The following is a 27,640-nucleotide window of genomic DNA, read 5'->3' as shown; positions in this document are numbered from 1 at the left end:
AAAAAATACCTGATGATTTGATAGATTCAATCAATTTCACACTTTCCAGCAGGGAGAAAGAAAAGCCTTAAAAAACTGCAACAAAATAAAGTGATTAATAACATGTCATGTCTAAAGAGAGACACAGAGACAGAAAGGAGAAGAAAAACACCCGTCCCTCCTCCCACACTGCCTGAATACTGCCATGAGGTGGCCATTCTTCCTCTCACAGCTTCCTGATTATTCTGAGCTGCCATGCTTTATTTAAGTCCAAATTCCAATTCCTTTCAAAAGATCCTTTAAGCAGAAACTTCCGAGACATTATAATGAGTGTCCAGGAGGGCTGTAAAAATGAAGTTTGCGCCGAGTAATAGGTCGCTATTTTCTGCCTCTCGCCACAGTTATGAATAATGTATCGACCCCAAATAAATAGCGTCCCTGTTGGTGTCACCTCCTATTGAGGAAGTCTAGTCCGTGGACCGAAGAGAGAGCCGAGCAACGGGCAAGACGAGGAGGAAAAGCGAGAATTGGGTATCAATCAGAAACACACACACACACACACACACACACACACACACACACACACACACACACACACACACACACACACACACACACACACACACACACACACACACACACACACACACACACACACACACACACACACAGTTTAATTCAGTCTAGTGGCTGATTTATTGATTTTGATGAAGGCAACGAAACTAGTCTGACTTAGCCGCCTGCCATCTCTATTGGTGTCATTTCAGCAGGCAATTACTGAGGGATCGTTGAATCTTTCTCTCTGACGCACACACACAAAACAATGATGGATGACACATTACTCAGGGCTGGTTATTTTAGACATCTTCACATTTAAGTTATTGCTGCCATTTTACAGTATAGATTGTTAGTTTGAAAGTTAAACCACGGCCAGATGGATGACTAATATCTCACTTGTTTCAGTGAGTGCTCGTAGCAGAAAAAAAACAACCTCTCTGACATTTTCAGATGATGTCACACTTTTGGTTAAACTCAAAAGTCTCATGCAACTGGATGAATTTAAAGTTTTCATTTTGGACCTTTTCAGAGATTTTGTTCTGTTTCATTTGTGTGACAGGCTGCGTTTTATTATTTGTATCATTTTGTCTGCTGATCTCAAGTCTTTCTTGCAAAACTAGACCTTGATCTCATTTAGACAACCAGATTAAATTAAAAAATGATCAGATGATAGGCTCCGAGGCTATCTGCAAAATTTAAATCAACCATTTGGCTGCAGCAACCACAGTCAATACTTTTTCACTGAGGACTCTAGTTGCCAGCACTTTTTAATCTTCTTATGAACCAATTTAGGAGCCACAACTAAACTAGACCCCACTGTGAGCCACCAGGCAGCACAGTCCTCTCACAATCCTGCAACATAATAATGTCACATAATATCAAATTGAAATAATATTCAAAGTGGGAACAGATTTTAGTATATCTTAATTCTGTCCAACCTGGAGCAGCGATCGATTTTCGTGTTGAGAGGCATCATTGCACAGCCTATCCAGGCATGAAAACAGGGGCTCTTACAGGAGAATAAACAGTGATAATCCACGTTTAAGAAGATTAATGTGAGGTGCTATACTCCTGGTGATTAATGTGTCTAGAAGGGCTCATCTCTGCATATTGGGTCTCATTCATCAAACCATAAAATAACACATTTATAAGGGAAACATTTTTATGCATTTGTCTGAAAAGCAATTTAAATGGGTGTATTCAAAAGAGTAACATTTAAGCCCCTGGGCTGCATCTCTGAAAAGCAATTTTTGGTTTATTGAAAATGTTTTGTCCTTGGCATTTTGAAAATCTTCCCTTCTTTCAGTGACCAGAAAGGCCATTGTCGTCACGCGAATTGTTTTTATTGAAATTTTGCTCAGTAATTTGACGCTCTTGCATTTGAAGTCCCTATCCAATGTTGCTTCTGGCAACACTGCACTGATATTACAGCAAAAGACACTGAGTTCTTTTAGCATTTCTTTTAATTGCATGTAAGTGGAATTTCAATGAATACTGTGAAGCCAAGAAATTACTGTGGCATGTTTGAAATGCATGTATCTTATATATTTAACATGTCCTCATGTCTTCATGCATTTAAATGGCCTCTGACATTAATTTCTTAACATATTGTTAGGACTGAAATGTTTTAACAGTTATAGGAAAACTGTTTCTCTCTGTTTGTCTGCTACATGGTCAAATGTGACCTAAGCATAAACTTGAATTACCGCCTTGTGGTTGCATGCCTCTGAAAACCAGGCAAGTTCCAATTTACATCCATATTTATCCAGATATATATTGTATTAAAGACTGAAGGAATTTGACCAATACAATTGATTCTAATAGAGGACAAAGTTGTAGCCATGACAGCAGACAGTGCTTCAAATATGGACGGTGCTGCAAAGAAGCTTTTCGATATAAAATGTCATCACTTCGACATTTGTGTGAAACTTTGTCATGATTTGCGTAAGATTTGTTGAGTTTTGGTCACAAATGTGTTTTGTGATGTCACAGTGACCTCTGACCACCAAAATCGAATCAGTTCATTCTTGAGTCCAAGTGAATATTTGTGCCAAATTTGAAGAAAATCCTCCAAGGCGTTCCCTGAGATACACCTTGCATGAGAATAGGACTGGATGACAGACATCCTAAAAACATAATGCGTGGCTGCGGCTGCTACCACGATGGTATAAAAAAAAAAACCTGCTCTAAGACCAGTTCACTAAATCAAATCATACAGACTTGGGTGCGTTATGTGGTGATGCGATTCTGCATAAATGTTGTATTCACACTTTTTTATCATGCACAATAAAGTGTGGGAGGAGATATTCAGATGGAAAGAGAATGAATGCAGGACATGAAATTTAAGAAGTGCAATGTTTCACTCTTTTCGGTTGAAAATGGTCAGAAACGTGTTTTGTAAAACCTGCAATCACAAACATTAGTGATGTCCAGGGGTCCTCGAGCCTAACTGCAGAGACGTGAAAAATAAATCATCTTTAATAAATAACAGGATCAGAGGTAGGTAAAGGTAAATAAGAATCGCCTTTCTTTCCTCATTGTTACTACTGAAGAGACCAGCCTCATTTTGTCTTTCCCAAACAGACAACAACAATTTGTGATATCACAGGAGCAGTGAAGCGTCTTTTACATGTTAAACCTTCCCTCCGTAAATTAAATAGCTACTTCCCAGAAACTCCAACTCTCAGGCTGTCAACATGCTGCTTTCAAACAAAAAATGGGGCACATAAATTTAGCCTGCTGGTGAAGCAGTCTTTAATAATAAATTGTAACACTTTAAAGGTGTATTAAAGGGAGTATTTTTCTTTTTATTGAAGTTTCTTATGAGGAGCTTCTTACTGGGCAACAGCAGGAGTGCTGGACTAATAGTGGGCAGCTCCCAGGTGTGAATGTACACAATGTGGGAGTGAAACATTAAGGGCAGATTGCTCATTGAACCACCACTGATTAAAGGTAAAAGTATCTTTAGCATTTAAGTCTTGCAAAATTGGACAACTGACAGTGGATAATGTGGATGACAATGAACAGAGGAATCATGATAACATTTCACTGATTTAACATTTCAGTTTATTGCTGCGTAGCTAACACTAATTAAAAAGCCATTGCTATTAATGCCTCTTGCATCGCCACATAATCATAATTCTTTTAAATGGAGATGATACGTTTGTAAAGAAACATCTGAACTGTGTTGCAGTGAAACAAAAGCAGCATGATCGATCTGAATGTAAAGCAGGAGAACGACTTCAGACAATGATGCAGTACCTCTGTGGGTTGGGCTCGTTGTGTTTGTCTCTCTCGTGCTTAATCATTCTGTAGCGGCCGATGCGAACGTCTGGCCTGGACACTTTCATCCCATTCAGAGTGATCCTGTAACACATACAGATACAATATCTATTAGAAAGAGAAAGAGAAAGGGAAACAAATGCAGAGACAGAGAGGGAACAAGAAAAAAAAACAGGTAGATCATAGAAAAAAATTGCAATAAACAGAAGGAAAACAAAGAAAGGCTGTAAACCCTATTTATTATTTAATCCAACAGTTATTTTATTAAATTAACTCATTGTACTCAAATGTTTAAATTGTATTAAGCCTCAACGTTTCACATCATTAAGGGCGGGGCTGCTTTGAGTGACAGGTGGGTATCATCATATTTGACTAGCTGCATACAGACAGATGCTGTGGTCCAAAGTGTGTACTTACGTACTAAACAAGTTTTGAGTGCATAGGTGCGTTAATACTGTTAGTATGGAAACATGCAGTGAATACCCAGATGATGCACTGAAAATGATCCAAAGGTTGAGTGTAAAGCAATGGACACTTTCCACACGCTATTTTACAGTGCAGTTTTATTGGGAGAGGATTACTTCACAACCAGTATGGGCAGCAACCGATTAACATTTTACATTTAACATATTTACAGTAAGATAAATCTATACCTATCCCTTTAATAACCCACTACTTCTGTGAATAGGGCAGAAGTACCTGAATAGAGTCAATAAATATTTAAAAACTACACCAAAATGTGCTTGTTTGACTTCTAGAGCAGGCCTGGTGGTCAAGCTCACTGCAGTCCTTCACACAGGACTCTCAGGGCTGGACTTACCCACAAGAGTACATATCATAATAAACACAGCACATTGCAAAACGAACCAACACAAAGCTCCTTTGGCTCTTTTTTTTTTTTTTTTTAGAAAAAATAAGAAAATAAAAATAAAAGACACCATGTAGGGCCAGACACCATTAAGAGAAACAAATTGTTCCACACCGAGAGCTGTGAACTTTACAGACACCATCAGGGGAAAAGACAAGGATTTAAAATACGTTTCAGTTAAAACAAAGCATGGGATCAGAACTTGGGAGACTGAGTGGGAACGTTGCATTACAACAAGATTCAATACAAGGGCATATCTGAACCGAGATTTATATCTAATGCAACAACAAATGGAGTGCAGACAACACAAACAACAGACGTGATCCACACAAAGCTTGACTTAAACCCAGAGGTTGAGAGAGGCATTGATATTCATACCTGCAACAACATAAAAGATTGAGTATGTGTGTACTGAATGAGCAATTGTGATTCATCGTAACGCTCTGGTTCGTGCGGTCTCTTTGTCTTAAAAAGCATCCATGCCTGATATTGCTCCTCAACAACTGCTCGTCTACTCTACACTTCCAATGAAGAGATTAACTCCTTTTTCTTTCTTTTCACCTCCTCAGTTTGCTTATTCATGCCTTTCTCCTTTCTTATCTGCTTATTCCTCTCGCCTCCATTTTTCTTCCTCCACCTTGTATTTAAACCTGGCTTTTTGAAGGCCAGTACCAAATGTTTGTACAGTATATTGAAAGTTAACGTTTTTACTTGGAGCTGATGTAAAAGGTCAAGGGTTCTTAGCTTCTTAGCAAAAAAAAAAGGCTCAACTGCTTCTCAAACCCAAAATAGTGAAAATATTTTGGCTTCAAGGAACCAAATGTGAACACATTTCAATTCAATTGAGTTCAGTTTCCATTCTCATGTTTCATTTTTATTCAGCTGTTGCCAAGGAGTAAGTCTTCTTCTTTTCAACGACGAGAGAAATACTTCAACATTTTCAAAAACAATTTTGTTTCTGAGATTTACATGCCAGAATGTGTTAGCTTCTGTTAAAAGTAAACAAGACAAGGTCAAAACTATGGCTGGACTCTGGCTTTTAATTTGAAAAGGATACACGACAAACATTTGTGTTTACGCGGCCGGTCCCACTGCCGCAGTCCAGCCCAAAAAAATATGCCTACTATCAAAATGATATTTCTGGTCAATAACGGCTTCTCCCAGTTAAGTAGCAAGGCTTGATACCTATACAGACACCACAAATAAAACCTGCACTTATCAGACTGCACTGTAGCCATAGCTCCAGTCTAATAGCTCCTATATGTAACTCCTCTTAAAGTTACAAACGGACAATTTTTTTAATTGTTGTTGTGAGGTAAAATGTGTTTTAGAGGTGTCGGTAGGTGTAGCTACTTTTGAACAGTGAAAAGAGCGAAGTGAGCTGATTCCACTGCTTCCAGTCTGCTAGGCTAAGCTAACGTCTTAATTTATCTCCATAAATAAGTGCCTTTCCCCAAATAAAACAGCTTTACAGATGGTGGTAGGAATGTTTTTTAAACTCTGGATTGAGCCACATGCCAGCAGCTTCCTTCTGCTCCAGTATTGATGCTAACCGTGGCTGTATTCGGTTTATCGGTCCAACTTATCCTCATGCGTTGTCCTTTTTAATCTGTTCTTTACCTCTATTTCTTTCCATATTAAATCCTTCCTTTCGAGCCCTCAGCTTCTTTCTACCCCTCTTTCTTTTCTTTTCGCCACTTCCCTTCCCTCGACGGTTTACTCTTCACGAATTGCTTATTTTCACGGTGCTCCTCCTCGTCCTCGTCCGCTTATCTCCTCTCGTGTCTCTGCTCTCTCTGTATTCATTTTCCTTCCCCTTCACCTTCCATTTTTCCTCCTCTCATCTTCTTTACAGACCGGCGAAATGTAAATAACCCAAAAATACAGCCCTCAGCCATCAAAAGCATATCAAGAGAAGCAAAACGCAAACTCCATAAAAACACCAGAAATAAATTCTAGGTCTTTGCCTCTTTTTCCTTTCTCTCTCAAGTCTCAGTGACTCTGCTGACTTAGCACACATGAATAGATGACTACCTCTGTCACTGTTCCTGTGTGTGCGCGCACGTGAGCTTGCATGCATTTGCATAATTTAGAGATTTATTATGGAGCAAATAATGTGAGAGCCTGACAGCGAGCAAGACCGCCCTTCCCTTCTCTTCCTCAGCTTTTCAGTGAGCTTAGTTTAACATTATGCACATTTCTGCATCTTAAAATAATCTTCTTTGTACCCCTTGCCATGCAGAGTGTGTGAGGCTCAACAGTGGTGAATCATTTCTTCTTCATCTAATTCAGTATCAGTCTCAATATGTTATTTTTATATTCTGAGATTCAATTCATGAAATATTTTCTTAGAGCAGACAAACAATTTCTTGTCTTCTTCTCTATGAAGACAACTTTGTAGTTGGCTGTGTTATGACCTGCGTGCATTTCTTAGCACGGCAAAAGGACTGTTTTGATCACACATACTGCCTCTGTAGCCATGATTGACAACTTCTTGACTTCCCTGACAACACAGAAACTTCAACCCTTTTGGGCTTTGAACTTTTGTTTGAACTTTTGTTTGTAAATAAAACCATTTAAACCAAAATTTAAAGAGAAAAATTGAAAAAAAAGGAAGAAGTTTTCTACGTACCCTAAAGCAACTGACAAAATTAAATACTGGGAGAAATACGCACATTTTCCCAAACAGGAGTCACAAGCATCAACATTAAATTATTATAGTGATTGTGATTGTGGAACCAGTTGTAACAGACTGTGGGGTGTGGTTGAATTTACATGAAGCACATAACGTGTGAAAATCTAATATATCACTTACTTAAGTAAATGTGAAGTGTGCGGAAGGTCCAAGTCTACAAATGACAAAACGTGAACATGTGGACACAAGCATTTAGTTTGGGCTTTGAAGTTCTGTTCTCGAAATGGCTCGGTCCCAATTTAAGGCTCAAATGATTTCATTAAACAATAATAATACATACTGAATAGTGACTTGGTTGTTAGATGGAGCCTAAGGAAAAATGACTTGACTTGAGACACAAAAGAGAGTTTTAGCATCTACGTGTTCATTGCGGTTTTGCTTCTGTCTCATAGCTCACGTTAGCACCATATCACGTCCCAGCAGGTGACTGGTTTAATCAAACAATTCCTGCTGAGCAAAAAAACAGCAGACAGACACAATTGGTGACAAGCTGATACAAAATAGTGGAGCATACAGCAGCTAAAGAGACAGATGTTTCCCTTGGGAGCTGGTGGAGACCAAAACAGAGCAAAAAGAAAAGTGAATACGTGGGAAAAAAGTGGTCCAAAAACATGACTACGTGATAAAGGATAATGTTGCTCTGTTGTGCTTGTTACGCTGCCTGAAAATGGCCAAAACAAATAAAAGAATGCAGATGAAAACCATTAGATGCAACACATATTTAAAAACAAATAAGAACTAATTGAAGAGCCACCATTTTTGAATGAGCAATGGCAGAGCAGGCTTTACTGGAATGACTGAGCTGCTGGTGTTTGAAGACCTTTGCTACTTTGCTACGTCTATTGTTAAAAATTACACCAAATTTATAATCGGTTTGTGTAGTGAAAGGATTAGAAGCAGTTTCAAGGTTTGGTCAACAAGACTGTAGCACCTTCTAGCATCCTCAGTGTTAAATGTTGACAATTGAGTAAATAATCCTTGGAGAGAATACAAGCAGTTTTCTTGCTTTTTAGATCAGAGTGTTTGTGTTTACTTGTGTAAAATGTCACCAGTGCCTTCTTGGAAATCAGAGTCTTTTTCTACACTGGTGTATCTCTGCCTGTTATCTTCCCTGCCTGCATGCCTTTAACATCTCCTTTGAAAGTCTTATAAAACACTCCCAGAGGGTGGGCCATCTCTCCATCTCCTCATCTGTCAATGTGAAACTTTGCATTATGATTAAATGCTAGTCAAAGACGCACACACACACACACACACACACACACACACACACACACACACACGCACGCACGCACGCACGCACGCACGCACACACACGCACGCACGCACACACACACACACACACACGCACACGCACACGCAATCCTCAGTCGTATACAGTCACACATTGTCCTGATAAATGAAGCTCAGGGTTATTACAGTATGTCTAATAGGGTTTTGGTGTGAAACAACACAGAGTTGAAAATGTGTAGAAGAAACTCGGCTGTGACCTTGTACAGAAAATGTACGTTTGCATGTGTGTGTGCAGTAATGAGCTGTGTAGTAACTAATCAATTAGCTTCTCTTTACTCCTGTTGACGGTACAGAGTTGTGTGTCCTTGACCAAAACATAACTTCCTGCCAGAGCACAACCCCCCCCCCCCCCACACACACACACACATACAGTAACACACACTCGAGCGACAGATGAGTGCAGTGATAATTTTCCACGGCTCTGACAGGCAGGAGGCGGTAACATAGTGTGACAGCACAGTGTGAATATTATGTAAGAAAGGGCAGCGAGGATACAGTGGAGCAGCAGGATGGAAAGCCTCAGTGTCCCCTTTGTGATGTATATGATTCGGAGACGACACATTCGACAGCCACCTCCACTGAAACACCGCAGGTGGGTGACTGCTGTAAAATTCCCCACTGTGGGGGACCTTTTTTGGAGAGTGATGAAGACTGAAAGCAGACAGATAAAAAAAAAAAAAAAAAAAACCCCACAGAAGCAGACCACTGAATTTTACATAGACCTGTTATGCCACGATATGATTAAATGAGATTCTGATTGTTGGTTTTTGCGTTTTTTTTGACAACTTTCTAATATATTTCTATACTGAGCAATAAAGTCCTGGGCCTATTTCCACTGTTGTACACCACTGTCCAATAAGCTTTATTAATATGGAGTCAGTTATTCAATATCATACAGTAAGATGCACTCACTGAGCACTTCATTAGGAACACCAGCTTAGTCATACAATTATTCATGAATAAAATCATGCATAGGTCAGGAGCTTCAATTAATGTGCACTTTAAAAATTAGCCTGATTGTTGGTGCCAGACAGGCTACTATGAGCATTTCTTAAACTGTTCATCTCCTGAATTTTCTCTTTTCTCAACAGTCTCTAGAGTTTACGCATAATAGTAAAAAACAAAAGACATCCAGTTCTGCAGATTGAAATGCCTTCTCAAGAAGAGAGGTCAGATGAGAATAGCCAGATTGGTTCAAGCTGTCAGAAAAGCCAAAGTAACTCAGATAAACACTTCTTTACAACTGTACTGAGCAGAGAAGCATCTCAGGATTCACAACACGTCCAACCTGAAGGCATATGGCATATAACAGTAAAAGACCCCATTGGGTTTCACCTGTGTCGGCCAAGACCAGAAATCTGAGGCTGCAGTGGGCACATAATCTTCAAAACTGGACAGTTGAAGACTGGAAAAAGTAGCAGAATCTGATGAACTTTACTGTATGCAGAGGCTGCAGATGGTAGGCTGAGAAATTGATGTCAACATCATGAATCAATGAACCCAACCTGCTTTTTGTCAGCAGTTCAGGCTTTTTTTGGTGGCATACTGTTGTGGTGTAGAGACTGTTTTCTTGGTACTCTTAATTCGCTTAATACCAATAAATCATCATTTAAATGCCACAGTCTGTCTGAGTATTTGTTGCTGACCATGTGATCCCAACTTGTGCCAAACTTTACCATCTTCTAATGGCTCCTTCCAGATAAGGCTCCATATGATAAAGCAAACGTAAACTCAAACTGGTTTAATTAATGTGTTAGTGAGTTCAGTGGACTTCAGTTGCTTCCTCAATGACTGGATCTTAATTCAGTGGTATAGCAGGATATTTGCAGAATTACCATGCAGTTGAGAAATATTGCAGAAATGATATGATGCAATCATGTCAACATGGCCCTAAACAGAGTCCTAAAAACATGTTGTCACTATCTCGTGGAATCCATGCAACTTGAAGCAGAGGCATAAACAGTTTTGGCATGGTCCTCCTAATATAGAGCTCAGTCAGTGTATATTAGAAAGTAAGAGCGATAAAACTGTATCAAACACAATAAAAAGGCATCAAAGACGCACAAAATCGAAATCTGATCTTAAAAGACAACAGCTGTGAAAGAAGTCAGCGCGTAAATATTAGGGCAGTGGAAGGTAGATTCAATTAAGACTCATACAACTACAGAAGAAAACTTGGTCTCTGATTCTATGCCATTTTAACATGGTATTTATCATATAATTAACACAATTAACTGTGACATGTTTGCCTCCCCCTCAATGTGTGTGCCTACTCAAAGGAGATTCATAGGAAACTTTGCCGAAAATAATCTTGCATCACACTTCTAAGTTACATCAGCCTTTATGTTTTTTTTTTTTTTTTTCACTGAACGTGCCAGAGCGGCATTAAATTGCAACTAATACAAGTCAAACGTTTCCTGCTGTTCCCGTTTCACATTAAAAGCATTCAAACTGCTGACATGTTTTGTGACTTTTATTCTGAAGCAGTCAAATACTGAACGATTCTACATGGAATAAAAACCTCCATAGAAGCAGAGCTGGACTCCAGGAGTGAAGCCATGAAACAGTTTAGTCTTTCTAACTAACAGAGACACCACTTGAAAAGCTCCAAATTGTGTGGACTGTCTGGCAGAGTCTCTCCTCAGAAAAAAATATCTTCCCACTAATATGATTGATCATGAAAAGCTTCATTTGCAGGCTACGGCATTCTGGACATTGGTCTGGAGACAGACACATGCACTCACAGACCACAGACCTATTTGATTGGATTAATCAGGAATTTCTGCAGCTATCGTCTCTTATTCCCACCAGTGGAGTTAATTGCATTAGAGCAATGGAGTGGAGGAGAATTGGGAGTCTGATGTCCTGCCTCAGTTCCCTCTGCCTGCAGAAATGAGATGGGAGAGGAAGAGGAGGAGTGGGTGGTGATGGTTGGAAGATGCGCAGCAGAGAGAAAGTAATAGAAAAGTGAGGTGTGTGGGTGTGAACAGGAGAAATAGAAATGATTATTCTCCCAGCAGCAACACATCTGGTTGCTGCAAGAGTGAAACACCTTCAAATGGCCTTTTGCTTTTAGTGATTTTTGTACAAACTTTACTTCTTTTTTTTTTTTTTTTTTTTTTTTAAGTCAGTTGAGCCCAATAAAATGACCCAAATTAAATAATTGTATTTCTAAAAAGCTACTTTTGAGAATGAGTGTAGTTGTATTTGTTGAAGCCTGTAGTGGGCACACCCTGGCGTATTTCTGTCTACTGAAAGACTAGATGGCTTTTAATTTGAAATGAATACAGGAAGTGTAATTTTAACAGGGCAAACGGTAGCAGATCAAAACGAGGCCTCAAGTTGATGTTGTGAATCATTGTACCTTAAATGTTAATATTATAACTTTGACCATTCCATACATTTGTATTAACTCTCTGAGTTAAAATAAAGTAAAATGCCGTAAAGCTAATACACAGAGATTTATGTGATATTAGGAAAGTATGGCTTCCCAGTGGAAAGATGTTTTAGAGGAGAGGGGAACATTTTCAGGCAAGAATAAATGTAATTTCTGCCGTTTTTATGATTAACCTAATGTTAAAATTTGTTGAGATGATGAGTTGACACAATGTAACACTAAACAACCATAGCAATGATTTTTCACTCTATTAAAGTCCTACTTTTATGTTATTTTTCATTGTGAAGCACTGATAAGGAAATGTTACTCTTGTTGCTATCAGTGGGACACAATCAATATATTTCTTGGCATGATAAAAATGATTTTTCTCTCTGTAGAAAACAACAAACTTCTATTGTCTTCTTAATTCGTTAAATAATCCTCTGATAAAGCAGCTTTAGTTTAACACCACATACTCCCTTTGACAAGATCTGTGTCTGCTTACAAGGGTAGGCTAATCAAATAAAAAGGTGTTTAAGCTGCATTTTTGGTAGTTTTCTGCTCCACTGCTTCCTTGCATTTGGACTTCCTGTATGAGCAGCTTCTGACTGTCGTTATTCTCTCTGACCGTAACTTCCGTTCAATGTTTCAGTTCTCTCACTCACCTCCTCTCCACTCCCCACACTTGGTTTTCATTTCCTTTTGAGCATCTTTCCTTTTTCTATCCTTCAGTCCTTGTAGTTTCTATTGGCATATTCCTCCTTATTGTGCTTTTTAGTGCAATTCAACACAGAGGCGAGAAAAAAAACCCTCAGTTTTAAAACTCAAAAAAGATCTAAATATCACTGGGAAGGTCACAGTACTATCTAGTATCACTAGTTAAGTTACATACAGCAGCAATAGAAATGGAAGAATCCCACAGAGCCGAAGATCTGTATTGCTATTTCAACAAACAAACCGTTCTGGGAGACCAAACTTAAATTTGGAAGACATGTATCCCGATTTACATTTTTTTTTTTTTTTTTGTCACAACACAAGACTCTCTTGGATGATGTTGCAATCATGAAGGTTTAAGTTATGACCAACGTTTTTAATCACCTTTGTTTCTGAGAAATCACATTTTATCTGTCAGTTTGTCATTGCAGTTGGGTCTAGATACTACAAAACCCATGAGCCAGGGGTGCATGGAAAAGCCAACTCAGAACCAGAGTGAATTCAAAGGACTTCATTGTCAAAACTGTGGAGAAAACATGGCGCTGTGGTTGCTTATTGCTCTGTGATTATAAGTTTCTTGCCTTGGGATTTGTAGTTAACTGATGTTTGGCTTGTACTTTTCGACTTTTCTCATAGAACCAGATTTTTGTCTGACACAGTTATTCATCTTTTGTCTTGATGATTCAGCTGAGCGATTCAAGCTTTGAAGAACTCCAACATTGAGCTACATTAAATTTTTTTGGGGAAAAATGAATCAGACTTTTACCTCCAGAATCTCAAACTTTGCAACTCTGTATTTGTAATGTCACCAGTTGGATTACAGACAGGGCACATGTTGTATGTTACACTCCTCTGTGTCCTTGTTTCCTGGCTGTATCTACCCTAATCCGGGAAGTTCAACTTTATTTGTAGAACAGTGATTAAACAGTTGTAAATAATACAATAAGTAATAAAGACACAGTGCAGTCAGACAGCATGCGTGCATAGACATACAGCTAATTAAAAGCTTAAAACCTCTAAATTGTCAAACATGTCCAATGTTTATTCTGAAAAGATGACAGTGTAGATAACCTGAACTGCTGACCATACTTTAGGATTCTCTTCCTTCTAATTTTAATTGAAATTGGGGAATTTGGAGAAAATGGTCATGTGACTAGAGGGATCTGTTAGGCTGATAAAGTGGAAGCATGACAGAAGAATATCAAAGGGCAAAACCTTTAAGTGCTTTAAAGACCAGAAACCAACCCTTCAAATCACTACTATAGTCAACGGGTGTCAAATCAAAGTGTTTTAGAATTGAAGTAATCACATTTTTGGGGTCCTAATCAATTTGCTGATGGCTGTACTGATTCAGCTGAAGCTACTGAATGCCTTTTACAGAAGAAAAAAAAAAAAAAAAAGCACAATGTTATCTGCTGATAGCAAAAGCATTGATTTTTGGGGGGATTTAAAATATATATATATATATATATATATATTCCTGAGAAGCTCTGGGAGATACTTTGTTGATGTATGTCTAAAAATTCAGTTCAGCATCAATAATAATTCCCAGGTTTTATACCTGGTCAGTGGTCCTGAGGTTTGAGACCTGCTGCTTCTGTGTCTTTGCACCAACACAAGTATTTTAAAACAGTGATGAGTATGTGAGGAGCACCGCCTTCATGCTTCGGACAGATTTGACATGATATGTCTGATGGCAGGCAGCACAGTAGTGCAGTGGTTAGCACTGTCTCCTCCCAGTGAAAATGTCCTGGGTTCGATCCCGGGCCCTTTCTACACAGGCCAATCTTTCAGATTAAACTATCAGCGGCTGCATTATGTACACTGACCCGACCTGCCTCAGTCTCATCTCTGCTGCACGTTCACATTGCTTTCTCTGTTCGCTGCTGCTTCCCTTCCTCACCTCGTCTTCACCCTACATCGATTGAACTCCAGCATCAAGCAGGTGCTCTCGACTGTGTCATGTTGGCTTCTTTCTGTGACTTTCGTACAGCAAGTATTATATCATAAGGAAAATGTGCCTGTTTGCTCTTTATTTGCCCTGGGGGGCTTGCTTGTTCTCCCTGTCAAACCTTGTGAATACAAATACAACTGAATCATCAAACCAGAAGAAAAAAATGACTCCTGGTTTCATCCATGCAATCTCGAAGGCTTTTTGTCATTATACCCCGAGGCTCAGAGTTCCTTGGACTATTTCTTATTATTTGCAGTCATCCTGCAACTTCTCACGACTATCATGTCATAAATATTATTGCTCACACTTGCCTCTGTACTACCTCCTGTAAACAAGGACATACCGAGAATATCTGGATTTCTTTGGTGTAAACGGAAAAAACGTGTCGACAACTACGGTGGTCACTACTTTGCTGATTCTGACATCACAGGTGGACAAAACACGCCATTGGCATGGTTTCTATGGGTTGCTGGCCCCTGGCACATCTCTATGCTGCTCCTACACCGCCCTCACTGATTATGTGTAAATCACATCTTCTGTTCGCATTGCGTTAATTTCTGAGGACATTCCTATTCCCAACCTTCGCTCCAAACAGACACAGGATACGCGAGGCAGCCTTCATGTGCACGTCAATGCGTAGTTTAGAGCAAGTATATCTCTGGCCTTAGAGGCATGATGTGATGGATTTTTTTTTTTTTTAAACTGGGATATCACATACTGTGATCTTCAAAGGTTGTGTTCTATGGTCCACTACACAACATTCACTGTATTCTATACTGGGTCAAAGGCAGGAGCCTATCCAAGCTGACTTATAGTTTTCAGTGTGTCTTGTGTATGTCTGATTAAACAAGAATAAATCAGGGCAATACAAAAATAAATACAAAAAAACAGGTCTAAAGATGAGATTTAAAACACTGCACAACGTTCGATGGCCTGACCCAAGGGTCAATCTAGATGTGTGATTGAACTTATCAAACGCTTGTCATTCTTAAAGTGTTGAGCTAAAAATATCCTTACACCATTGTCGAGGCTTCACAGAAACACGTGCAGTCCTCGAGTGGCTGCGGCTGCATGTGTACACGATGCTGGCTCGGGCTCTGTTGAAAGCCACTGCCGCGAGGTTTACAGCGAGGAAGGGGAAAGGGCAAGGAAAGGAGAGAGAGGGGGGTATGGAAAGAGTGAGTGAGTGAGTGTGTGCGTTTGTGTGTGTGTGTGTGTGTGTGTGTGTGTGTGTGTGTGTGTGTGTGTGTGTGTGTGTGTGTGTGTGTGTGTGTGTGTGTGTGTGTGTGTGTGTGTGTGTGTGTGTGTGTCTGTGGGGTGAAGGCTGGCATTAAAGCCCTTGGGACAGGAACAGTCTTTGCCCAAGGCTACTGCTGCGAGTTCAGAGAGGGTGAGAGGATAGTGAGAACATAAAACACTCCTTTTCCTTTCTCTCTCGGCAACATCCACCAACTTTTAGACAGGGGTGGGATTGGGGCAAGTGGCTCTGGCAGTTGCGTAAGTGGCATGTGTCCTTTGGCTCAGGCCAAACTGAGCACCAGAGACAGCTAGTTCCCCTGGGCTGGCATTAAACCAGCAGGACCCCTTTTTCAGGCAGTGGCCACGGTCCGAGGCATCGAAACCAGCATAAAAAAGGAAATTGCTGGAGGGAAGCAAGCGAGAGAGATAGTAAACGAGATGTGAAGAGCTGCAGGGTTAGAGAGGAGGATCAGGAGAGTGAGGGAGAGGTGCTGAAGCAGAGAGCAGACGGTCTACAAGACCAATTTGGTCATTTCTTTTTCAAAGAAAAGAGCAGATGGACAGTGGTGGCTGTTTGCGCGGTTCAAACCCATGAACTCTGCTTCCTTTTAACGACAAGAGGGAAAAAACAGAGGCAGATTTCACGGGCGCTACACACTCTGATGTATACCGCTGTTCTTTTATCTCTCCGTCCCTTCACCCCTCTTCTCCAAACCGGATCTTGAGAGACTGAACCGGCTAGCCATTTAGTTCACTCAGCTGGAGACTCCATCCTCCACTCTACAGGATTCTAACAAAGCAAGCAGGAGCAGAGCTCGCGTTGTTAGAGCCCTTTCAGCTTCAAGGGCTTGTATTTCAAAATAAAACAGATAAAAAGCTTTTCTCTATTTATCTCTGGGAGGAAAATTACACAACGTAGGCTGCTGCTATCCACTGCCCAGTAAAATGTATTCATACAGTTAAAAAGTCTGTTTAAGCATAAATAGAGAACTGGTTGGAAATAAAGCATAATTAATATGGGAAATTCTCTGAAGTAATAAAAATAAAAAAAGCATTGTAAGTTGTCTCAGACCAGATAATCAGAAATGTAAAGGTGGTGTTATGTCATTTTTTTTTTTGTCCTTGTTGATCTGCCTCTTCTCTGCTGGTGAACAGATGTGCCAGTGAGATAACTCAGACACCAGTAAATCAGCTCCTGTATTGCTTTCCTCACTACCAATTGTGAATGCAGCTTCAGGGAGCTGTGCATCTTCATGATAATGGCAGTGCCCAAAATGTAAGTACACAGCCACACAGTGCTTCTTAGGTTGAAACACTCTGCGCTTCAAGCTAAATGGTAAAATCACATGCTCACAATGGCGATGCCAACATGCCAATTTGTAGCAGTCAGCTTGAACCATTTTTACTGTCCTAATTTTACGGGTTAGCATGCTAACCCGTACCCATCTAAACTACACACAAAATATTATGCTAATGCAGACACCAGAAAATCACCAACGTTTTTACGGTTCATCCCATTGGGGCTATGAATGTATGTACCATTCCACTCCACTCCACTCCAAACCACAAATGTCAATCTTATGGAGGCGCTAGAAGAAGTCAGTAGGATTCATCCTCTGGGAACCATGAATGTCTGTACCAAATGTTATTCAAACCCATCCACTAGTTGTTGAGATATTTCAGTCTGGACCAAAGCACTGAGCCTACAGATGTTCCCATCTCTGTGTGGCTAGAAATCCTAATCCTACATAAAAAGATGTACCATATGAAAAGTGTGTAGGAGACTATTTGTGTGGTTTGAAAGCCTCAGTTACATCCACACACGGCAATATCCACACGCCACCTTCCTGTAACAGCTTGTCCAAGTGTGTTTTCAAGGGCATTTCCCATCAGATTTCTCTGTGAAAGGCTTTAAAACAAGCCAGCCCTGAAAAGTGAAGGTGGACGGTGGGAGGGGTTGTTCGAGCGAAGCACGACACAACCTTCATACTCAGCTTTATTTGCTTGTTTCTGCCAGTGGTCTTTTCTTTAATTTATTATAAATCTGAGTTTGGGATTTTTACAGTTTCCCTTTGCAATAAACAAGGAGAGAAAGGGAGAGAGAACGACAAGCGACAACAAGAACGCACTAGTCAATCCTGTTCCCACCATTACTTTAACTTGACAGGAAAATTATGTACAACTCAACCTCTCAAGGTATGTTGATTGTCTGCGCTGCTGGAGTTTCTCACACAGCTTAAAACCAAATGAACAACAGATTTTTTTTTCCCCCAATGGCCAACTTGGCCCCACAGGCCAAGGTTTTACTGTCCAGGTGTGTGTTTTTACTAGCCTTGTAATCCAAAAACGTAAATGACTATTGATGATTTATTGTGATTTATTATCCATAATTTATACAACAGTGAAGTCCCCTCATTCTATTATATGCTGTACTTATATAATTACTGCACAATAGAGAATTGCTCAATTCATAGAATTATTATTTTCTATTTTATTCTATCTTCTTTTATTCTGTTAGTGTATTGAATTTGTGGTGCTTTGTGCTAGGTGGTACTGTTGTGACTCTTACAGTTCTCTTGGGATTGATAAAATATTTCTTATCTTATAAATGTCCTCTAAACATCTCATATGCATTATCAGTAGATGCTACAACTTACAGTTGTCCCCTAAATGTGCTTTATATATAAAATTTGACTGAATAGAGATGAAAAATCCTGTAGCTGCTCGTAATGCTCAGTAGTGACAAAACACAGGCCATTGTAGAAACACAAAGATTCCATATAACAAGTAACATTGACGGGTAGCAGCACTCGTCTGGGACACACATCTTTGCTCAAGTTAACACCGCCAGTAGTCGTTATGGCGCACTATGGTGGGACAGTGGTTTCATGTACTGTATGTATGTATGTATGTATGTATGTATGTATGTATGTATGTATGTATGTATGTATGTATGTATGTATGTATGTCTATATCTATCTATCTATCTATCTATCTATCTATCTATCTATCTATCTATCTATCTATCTATCTATCTATCTATCTATCTATCTATCTATCTATCTATCTATCTATCTATCTATCTATCTATCTATCTATCTATCTATCTATCTATCTATCTATCTATCTATCTATCTATCTATCTATCTATCTATGCACCTGTGTTGAGGTAAATATGAATAGCAGAAGTCAATGTTTAAAAGTTTTGTTTCTTGAACTGGAAATTAAATGATGTCTGTGCATGTCACCTCATATCTTATAGAAACTCAGTTGGAGTGCAGAAAATATCTGGAGGATAATCTACAATATGTAATGTCAAGTGCAGATATCATCCAATAAAAAGTTTGTGGTTTAACTTTATCTGTCATCCTCTGGCACATAAATGCAGTTACACACACACGCACAACACAATCACTCGGTGAACTACACATAGATCTCTTTTATCACATCTTGTCAGATGCTGACAAACAGCTGTAATCTCCTGAATACTGTGTTGTTTGACACAGTCCATTCTCAAAAAGTGCAATTCTCAAATGCTCTATTTTCAGTTTTGTTACATTGCTATTAATCTGAGAGGGTAAAGATAAGCTTCACAGTGTGAGAGCGACAGCAAGAGAGGAAAAGAAAACATAGTGAAGAATAAAGGTACAATAAAGATGGCGGTGGCGTCGTGTCTGTGGAGAAGCCTCTTGCTGTGTGATTGTGTAGCTGTGTGTGTTTATAATTAGCGTACATGAGCCAAGTTCTCTAGTGCAAATGTTATGTGACTGAAATAAATTTTCTTTTGAAGAAATTTTGAGGTGGCAACTGACAATTTGCAAATTGTTACGCCACCTTACATGTTTATTTCACATGTATAGCAATATGAAACTGACATATTCACTTTGCTCATGTGAGTGACGGTGCTAATTTGTGTTAACGGAGTAGATATCAGGGAATATATGGAAGATTGAGATGCTATGTTTCGTTAGTTTCATTATTCATTCATTGTATTTAGCTGTCATTATTTTGTTGTTCCGATTGTGCCAAGCAAAGATGGATGAGATGCATGTTTTTGCAGTAATCACTTATTAACAATCAGATCATCAGTTCCCCAGGTAATTAAACAAAGTTAAAATAACCATCTGAAAAGACGTTAAGTTAAACTAATGGTCCTGTGAATGATTCAATGCATTTAAGGAGACTTGAATAATCTTTCTGTCAAGCTGTCAAACTGATATTTTTCTCCCAGATCTGATTCCAGCTAACATCCACAGTAATGCCATTAGTGAACTTCAGGAAGTCGTTAAAAGCTGACTTAAGTGCTTCAAAAGGTTAATTTATTTGCTAATCATTCTCCTTCTCTGAACAATTATAATAAATCACCTCCTCCATAAAGTGCTTCAGTGTCACTTTCAGTTGAGTTGGTTGTGCTGCTGTGGTCTCCAGTAATACAAATGAATATTTGTGTGAAAAAGTAGATGTGAACGTGTCTTTGTGTTGGTTAGATAAGACTATGACTCTAAAGAGACAACAGAGAGATGGTCGACTGTGCTGTAGTCTTCACTAAAGGTTAATCTTGACAAGTAATTTAGTCACGTTAAAAAATAAATATATTATGTGGGATAATGTCACATTTCACTGGTGAACAAAGCACAGGCAGACCCAGTATCACTCACCTGTTGTAAATGTCATCGTCCTCCCCTCCCCAGCCCCAGTACTCGTTCGGGAAGCCATTGATCTTCAGGAACTGTTTTTTACTGAGTCCTGAAACTCCTCCGAAGTAGCCAGCGTATGGCAGCCTGCAGAATGGGAGGAAGGAAGAGATGAGACAGGTAAGAAACTGTACTGATGCATTAAGAGGAATTTTCATGTGGTTCATGTGAACACACTTTTTACATTTTGAATTCAATCTTTTTGAACTGCTTCAGGCTGAGATCTTTTCTTAATGTGTCTTGTCTTGGATGTTTTTTAAGTGGATAATTCAAATTTTTTTTCTTTTTTTTTCACAGTAAGTGGATAATCCATATCCATACACTGCATAATCCACTCAAGCAATGACTGAGGGGTAATAATATTTCTGCACAGGCCTGTGGAGTTAATCAGCATTGGCTGTTTGTAAGCCAACTTACTACCTTGTTAGGTTGAATTCTAGACCGTCTTTAATGATGAGTTTTCATACACGTACGTGATGCATTGGCAATTTACAAAAGAAATGTTACATAATGCTAAATTTTAATTTTGTAATTGATAAAGCCAGCCGTGTATACTGTGTTCATGAGTGTGTGTGTGTGTGTGTGTGTGTGTGTGTGTGTGTGTGTGTGTGTGTGTGTGTGTGTGTGTGTGTGTGTGTGTGTGTGTGTGTGTGTGTGTGTGTGTGTGTGTGTGTGTGTGTGTGTGTGTGTGTGTGTGAGTGGGCAAAAGAGGGTGGACAAGCTGTTATATTTTTTCCTGGGACTAGTGGAGTGGGACGGACATCAGCTGGGGGTGTCATGACAGGCGCCTGGAGTCTAACCAGAGGGCAGTGTATGTGTGTCTGTGTGTGTACATGTGTGTATATTCTGTGGAGTACATGTCGTCAAAAGCATGACAGCCCTCTGTTGAAAGATGACAAGCAGAAACTAATGAGACCGTATGTTTCTGTGCAAGTTCTCCCAGCAACTATATGGTCAGGAGTGTGTGTCTGTGTGTGTGTGTGTGTGTGTGTGTGTGTGTGTGTGTGTGTGTGTGTGTGTGTGTGTGTGTGTGTGTGTGTGTGTGTGTGTGTGTGTGTGTGCGCGCGCGCTTGTGTGTGTCTCGCCCACATGCTGGGAGAGAAGAAGAGAGAAATACAAAGAGAGAGAGGAAATTGAAATTTGACGAACTGCATGTTTTTCTTGAGAACTTTGAGAAGTGAGTTACAATTTGTATTAAGTCTCCCTCGAAAGAGGATAAACGAAACTCTTCTATAATATCTTCAACAGCTGTGGCTCCCTGATCTTCACATCTGTTTGATTATTTTCAAAGTAAAGTGACATCCATCGTTAAATGCTAACTCTCAAACATGGCTGAGAGCCATGTAAAAGAAATATCAGAAAAGCATTACAAACACATGTCCTTGCTTTTCGTGTTTTTTTTTTTTGCATCATCACTCTCAGTTTCATTAGTTTGTCTCCTAGACTTGAGTGTATAGAGTGACTGACACATGTCAAAGCACCTCAGTTTACTGGTTAAAAGCAAGCGGAAACATGACAATGGCAGAGAAACAAACAGCCGAGGCACCCGCTGATGTTTTTCTCAGTTTTGTTGTTTGTGTTTAAACTGATAATGTCACATCATTTCCTTACAAAGGTGAAACAATGCTGAAGACAATATCCCGGGTAGCACGGCAGAAAAACAAACAAAAGAAAGAGAGATGGTGAATTCTATTATTTTGTTCTGGCATTTAAAACTGCACTTATTGTATCAGCAGAGAAAGGGACGGACAAACGTATTACAGCCCTAAATCCTCAACTTCATGTCCAGTTCACACAAAACTTTAGCTATTCTTACACATTGCACTGCTTGGCCAAATAAAGATACTTTGCCCTTTAGTGGAATTTATATTTTGCCGCCGTACACATTTACCACGTAGATTATTGCTGACAACATTTTGTGTTTCTCAGGCCCGTCCCCTAAACCGGGACGACAAACGCAAAACTCCGAGGTAAGTTCACTCCCCCTGTCACGCAAAGTATAAAAAGCAGAACGGCTGATCGGAGCCTCCAGATTGGGCGTCTCACGCAGGGCTGCTGGTTGCGTAAGCATTAGCAAACCTAATAAGCGCCAAAGCGAAAATGACATTGCACACGAACGAGGTTTATCCCCCCCTAAGTGACATTAAACACGACACACTGGCCCACCAGGAACTGCAACATGCAGTGAGGCTACAGCTACAATATGTACTGACACTCCCCACAGGAAGAAACACCGGAGCAGACAATATCTGCAGAGCTGCTGGCTCAGCAGATAGAGTATATGTCACAGTGAGTCTCTCAAAAGGCCATAAATGTGTTTCTAGTGACTGCCAAAGCTCCAGACTTCCTGTCTGACAGGAGATTCTCATGGCTGTTAGCAGCTCTATGGCTCCGTATATGCTTCAATGAGCATGTCAACGGAATCTTCACATGATTGAGGCTACCCACTTTGCCACCCACTGTTTCAATATGCTGTGAGAAATGGTTAAAGCTGAATTCAAAGGTACATTTACCTTTGAAAGGTCACAGTAAAGCACAGTACATTAGGTTGGCATTAAAGTCCCTGAAACTATTTTCTCATTTAGCTTTGTACTAAAAGTATTTGCGTCCTAAAGAAACACAACATTTTCTGCCCAAGTCTCAGACAAATGTCTTTATTTGTGTTTTTGTTTATGCTCTTTGTTTTTGGGCGGGGCTGAGTCAGGAAAAAAGTGACGTTACATACTTGTACACCAATCACAATTTAGCAGCATTTGAAAATCTGACGGCCGTTGTCAGGTTGTTTGCTTATCTTAAAATCTTAAAAACTACGAATACTTTAGCACTGATTTGTCCTCATTCAATAATGACGATTTAATATTAAAGAGAAATACTTCGTGTTGTGTAACTATGGTTTCAGGAGCTCTAAAGAGTGGAGTTTCGATTGTGAAGAAATACTTACTGAACAGTGCGCTAATATTGGGCAGCATTAGGTCATGACCTGGCATTAATGTGCTCTCTGTGAATGTTCTTTAGCATACTCATAATGTTCCTACTCAGCGAACAAGTACTTTAACATCCACAAAATTATGAACGATATAATGATAATATAATTCCATGCATTACATGAGATCCGATTATACGCTGTTGAAAAAGCCGTGTTGTGAAATGGACTTCAAGGTGACCTTTTCCGCTCAGAGAGCTGTTAGGCGTTGTGATGTGCTAAGCTAATGGAGTAGCACATAATGTGACCTGACATTCACTGTCAATGTTTTTGCCATTTATTAGAGACATCTAGTGCTTTTACATGTTAAAGCAGCTGAGGTTGTCTTTGTGAACCTACAGGGGCCAAAATACAAAAAATAAACCGAATGTTTCATTAGTTTGTTTATGAATTACTTGCATAGCTGCTGACCTTTTCCTTTACTTTGGAAGCTTGCTAAATACTAAAACTGAAAGGACCTGAGTTGGCAGGCTGACTCAGACCACTTTGACTTTGGGAACCAGTTCTCTTCAACGATCTCACTTTTACATCAGTAATTAACTACAATCAATTCTGTGACCTTCCACTCACTTCAACCACCAGGCCCTCCTTTTATACCCTTTTTCTTTATTTCCACTGAGACAAAAAAAAAGAACCAGATTAAACCATTTTAGGTTTATACTGATTCACTGCTAATAAGAAATGTTAGCCACGGTTCTGCCTACCACCTGGTATTGTATTTGTTGCCAGATAGCATTAGCTTATTGAACACTATATCAGGGACCTGCTGGAGGCTCTGAGGGTTTTCAGTAGGATAACTCTTGTGGACTGACAGCTCTTGGATGGGTAGGTCATATTCACTGGCGGTGCTTAGACCATTAATCAATACTTTCAGTGCTTTTAGATAATTGAGGGCAGATGTGATGTCCTTATGCAAAAAGATAATTAAACAGGAACCAACCATTCAGTGATTGGGAGCTCCTCTGGCTACGCTGCATTTTAAATTTCCCATATACAGATTTCCCTCTAACTTACAGCACATATGAAGTTTCTTTCTTATCCAAGTTCCCCTGGCAGTTTTTACTCCAGGAGGTTTAACCCTCCCATTGTCCTCGGGTCAAAATGACTCACAGCTGTGTTCAACCAAGTTCTATTTTATTTCTATATTTTTTGGGATCATTGGTGATCATTCTTTAAAGAAACCCTCACAGCCTTCTTGTCACCAATGATCCCAAAAAATATGAAAATAAAATAGAACTTGATTGAAAGCAGCTACGGGTCATTTTGACGCAAGGACAACGGGAGGGTTAAGCTCAATAGTGCTGGTAAAACTACATGAGAAGGTTTTGTGTTAACACTGCACATGAAGCCAAGATGAGTGACCTTATAACCTTCAACATATTAACATGCAACAGGTTCCATCTGCAACAAACCTCAATCATCAGCCAAAGTAGGAAGATGGAGATTTTATTTTATCAGCAGCTAGCTTATATGTACAATAGGCATTCATTTTCACCCTACGTGTATTAGATCTGCAACTAGCAATTATTATTATTTTTTTTATCTTTAATTACTTGCTTGATTATTACTGATCAATAAATTATTTTATCTGTAAGTTGTCAGAAAATTTTGTAAAATGCTGATTAAAGTTCCTGCATTTAAATATAATGGTATTTAATTACTTGTTTTCTCCAACGAACACACCCAGCAAATTGTCATCATTATACCTTTGTCAGAATTATTAATTGATCATTAACATAACTGCTAATTTCATTTCTGTTGATCATCTAATTGATTTATTCTTTAATTTTTCAAATCTAATATGTATATTTAATATTTCTACTCTATGTGTTGTGTTTTCTTTCCTTACTGACATTTGCCGGCAATGATGTCATATTTCCAGACAAATCAGAGCCTTAGTGAAATAAAGCATAAAAAAAATAAAAAAATAAATAAATAATGGCCTTCTTGTGTAGCTCCCTAGTGAAACAGTAATTACAGCTGGCTATAGGTTGGCCTTACAGATCCAGTGTGCACAGTCTTTGGCGTTATTGAAGGTCTTTTCACTTGCTTCCGTCGAAACCTGTTAGTTCTGCTTTGAAACAAGCACTCTTGTTAAGACTGCAGAAGTGTGACCAAATCACAATTGCCAGCAGTGAACTGTGGTGCATTTTCATGCTAATTTAGGCTACAGATAAGGATTTCAAAGTATAATGAGATTTACCCAAATTAAATATTGCTCTGTCAATTGTCTGTCAGAACAAAGGCTGTAGGCCTTCTCTCAAATTATTTGTTAGGCAGCCAAAAGCATATTTAAACAATATTTACACAACAATAATGTGAACAGGCAGCAAGATACAAAAAAAACATCCTTAAATCTCTCAAAATATAATAAGTTCTAATCAGTGTGTTTGTTTGTGTGTGTTTATAATTATACGAGTGGTGAAATTAGACATCATCATGTCACCTGAAGCCAAACTTGTCCATGGCGATGGCAAAGTGTCTCGGCTGGTCGTAGCAGTGGTAGAGGTTGCGGTCATCCATAGGGATCAGGTCCACGTCGCTAAAGATGAAGCAGTCGTACTCTGCGTCCTTCAGAGCCTCCGTGTAGCCGACATTCAGCAACTTCGCACGGTTGAAAGTTTCCTCACCCAACTGCAAGACACGCAGATAAAGATAATACATGAAGATGAGGGTCTAACAGCTAAAAATAACACAAATGAGGAGAGTAACACGTCCAATCAACAGGTTCACAGATATTTTTTTTTTGATTTTATACACTTTATTAATCCCTGAGGGGAAATTTCTTCACTACAGCAGGGGGTCTCTCAGGGGGGAGCTGCTGCAGCAGGCTGCCACTAGCGCGGCGCCAGGTAACCCGACCTGAGGTGCATGTTTTTGGATGATGGGAGGAAGCCGGAGAACCCGGAGAGAACCCACGCAAGCACAGGGAGAACATGCAAAGTCCGCACAGAAAGGCCCAGGACCAGATTTGAACCCGGAACCTTTTTTGCTGTGAGGTGACAGTGCTAACCACTGCACCACCGTGCCGCCCCTCTTTTTAAAATTATGATGTTTCAAATATCTTTTTATTTTTTTTATTTTATACACTTTAACATATATATATATATATAACATAACTGTTTCTAGTTTTTCTATGATATACAACATCTGAAGTGACATTTTGAAAGCCTGGCACTTTGTGTGATCAGATGTAGACCAATATAAAGAAACAATGGGTCACAAAATGGCAATAAAGATAAAAGGAAGCAAAATATATATATATATGTGTAAATCGGTATCATTTTACTTCAACACTATAAAATGCAGTCAGAGTGGGTGTAAAAGCCACTGCAGTTATGAATCAGGCCTCTCACATGCCCTATGAATCGGAACAACATCAATGGAAACAACAACGGCTACAAGCACTGTCAGCATAAGCAAAGGGGGAAGTCAGACCGAGCCAAACAATGTCAGCCTCATATCAAAGGTGTTTTTCTGTATTAATTCAGCATGAACTTTATTGACCCCAGGAAAACATCAATCGCCTAAAACAGTGACGCACATCTGCCTTCTGAGACTATGTCTGGCTTAAATTAAATACCTAACATAGATCCCAATAATATTCAAACACTTTCTGTAATGCCTGTTCTTATTGCTTTTGAATAAGTAGTTTGCTAAATAGCAATCCAAGCTGTTAGCCTGGTTAACTGGATGCCTGTAAGTATATGCCTGTGCAGGTGTTTATTGCGAAGCAGCATGTCCCGTAGTAAAAAATGGCCAGAATACGAATAGACTCAGGTTAAAAAGTATTAGAATGTTCCTTTAACAAAGCCAATGGTATTTTTGAACCACTTTTGCACCTCTATGGAAGTAATATGCTATATATGAAGTGATTGCTATTAAATATTGGTTGTTACTGCAGATTAATTGAAGTAATAACAAACATTTGCCAGCTCGCTTTCTTAGCCCACCAAGTACAGCAGTGAATAACTCAATCCATAGTAAGAACGGAATCAATTAGCT

The 27,640-nt window shown here is 39.4% G+C and overlaps 1 protein-coding gene across 5 annotated transcripts in view; it reads right to left on the bottom strand.

Annotated features, from left to right (window-relative positions):
• b4galt2 (UDP-Gal:betaGlcNAc beta 1,4- galactosyltransferase, polypeptide 2) overlaps positions 1-27,640 on the bottom strand; it is a 165,292-nt gene that overhangs the window by 9,213 nt on the left and 128,439 nt on the right. For all 5 annotated transcript variants that reach the window (XM_069692285.1, XM_069692283.1, XM_069692286.1 and 2 more), the window contains exons 5-7: positions 26,082-26,269; positions 20,617-20,739; positions 3,799-3,903 (exon numbers count right to left, since the gene is read on the bottom strand). In XM_069692285.1, coding sequence (XP_069548386.1) covers positions 3,799-3,903; positions 20,617-20,739; positions 26,082-26,269 — 416 coding nt within the window. The remainder of the gene's footprint in view (positions 1-3,798; positions 3,904-20,616; positions 20,740-26,081; positions 26,270-27,640) is intronic.

The sequence above is a fragment of the Brachyistius frenatus genome, unplaced genomic scaffold (genome assembly GCF_029030835.1).
Source record: "Brachyistius frenatus isolate BFR_SWC_R1_liver_20210118 unplaced genomic scaffold, ASM2903083v1 Contig_12, whole genome shotgun sequence".
Classification (NCBI taxonomy): domain Eukaryota; kingdom Metazoa; phylum Chordata; class Actinopteri; family Embiotocidae; genus Brachyistius; species Brachyistius frenatus.
This window is presented reverse-complemented; position numbering and strand designations above follow the sequence as displayed.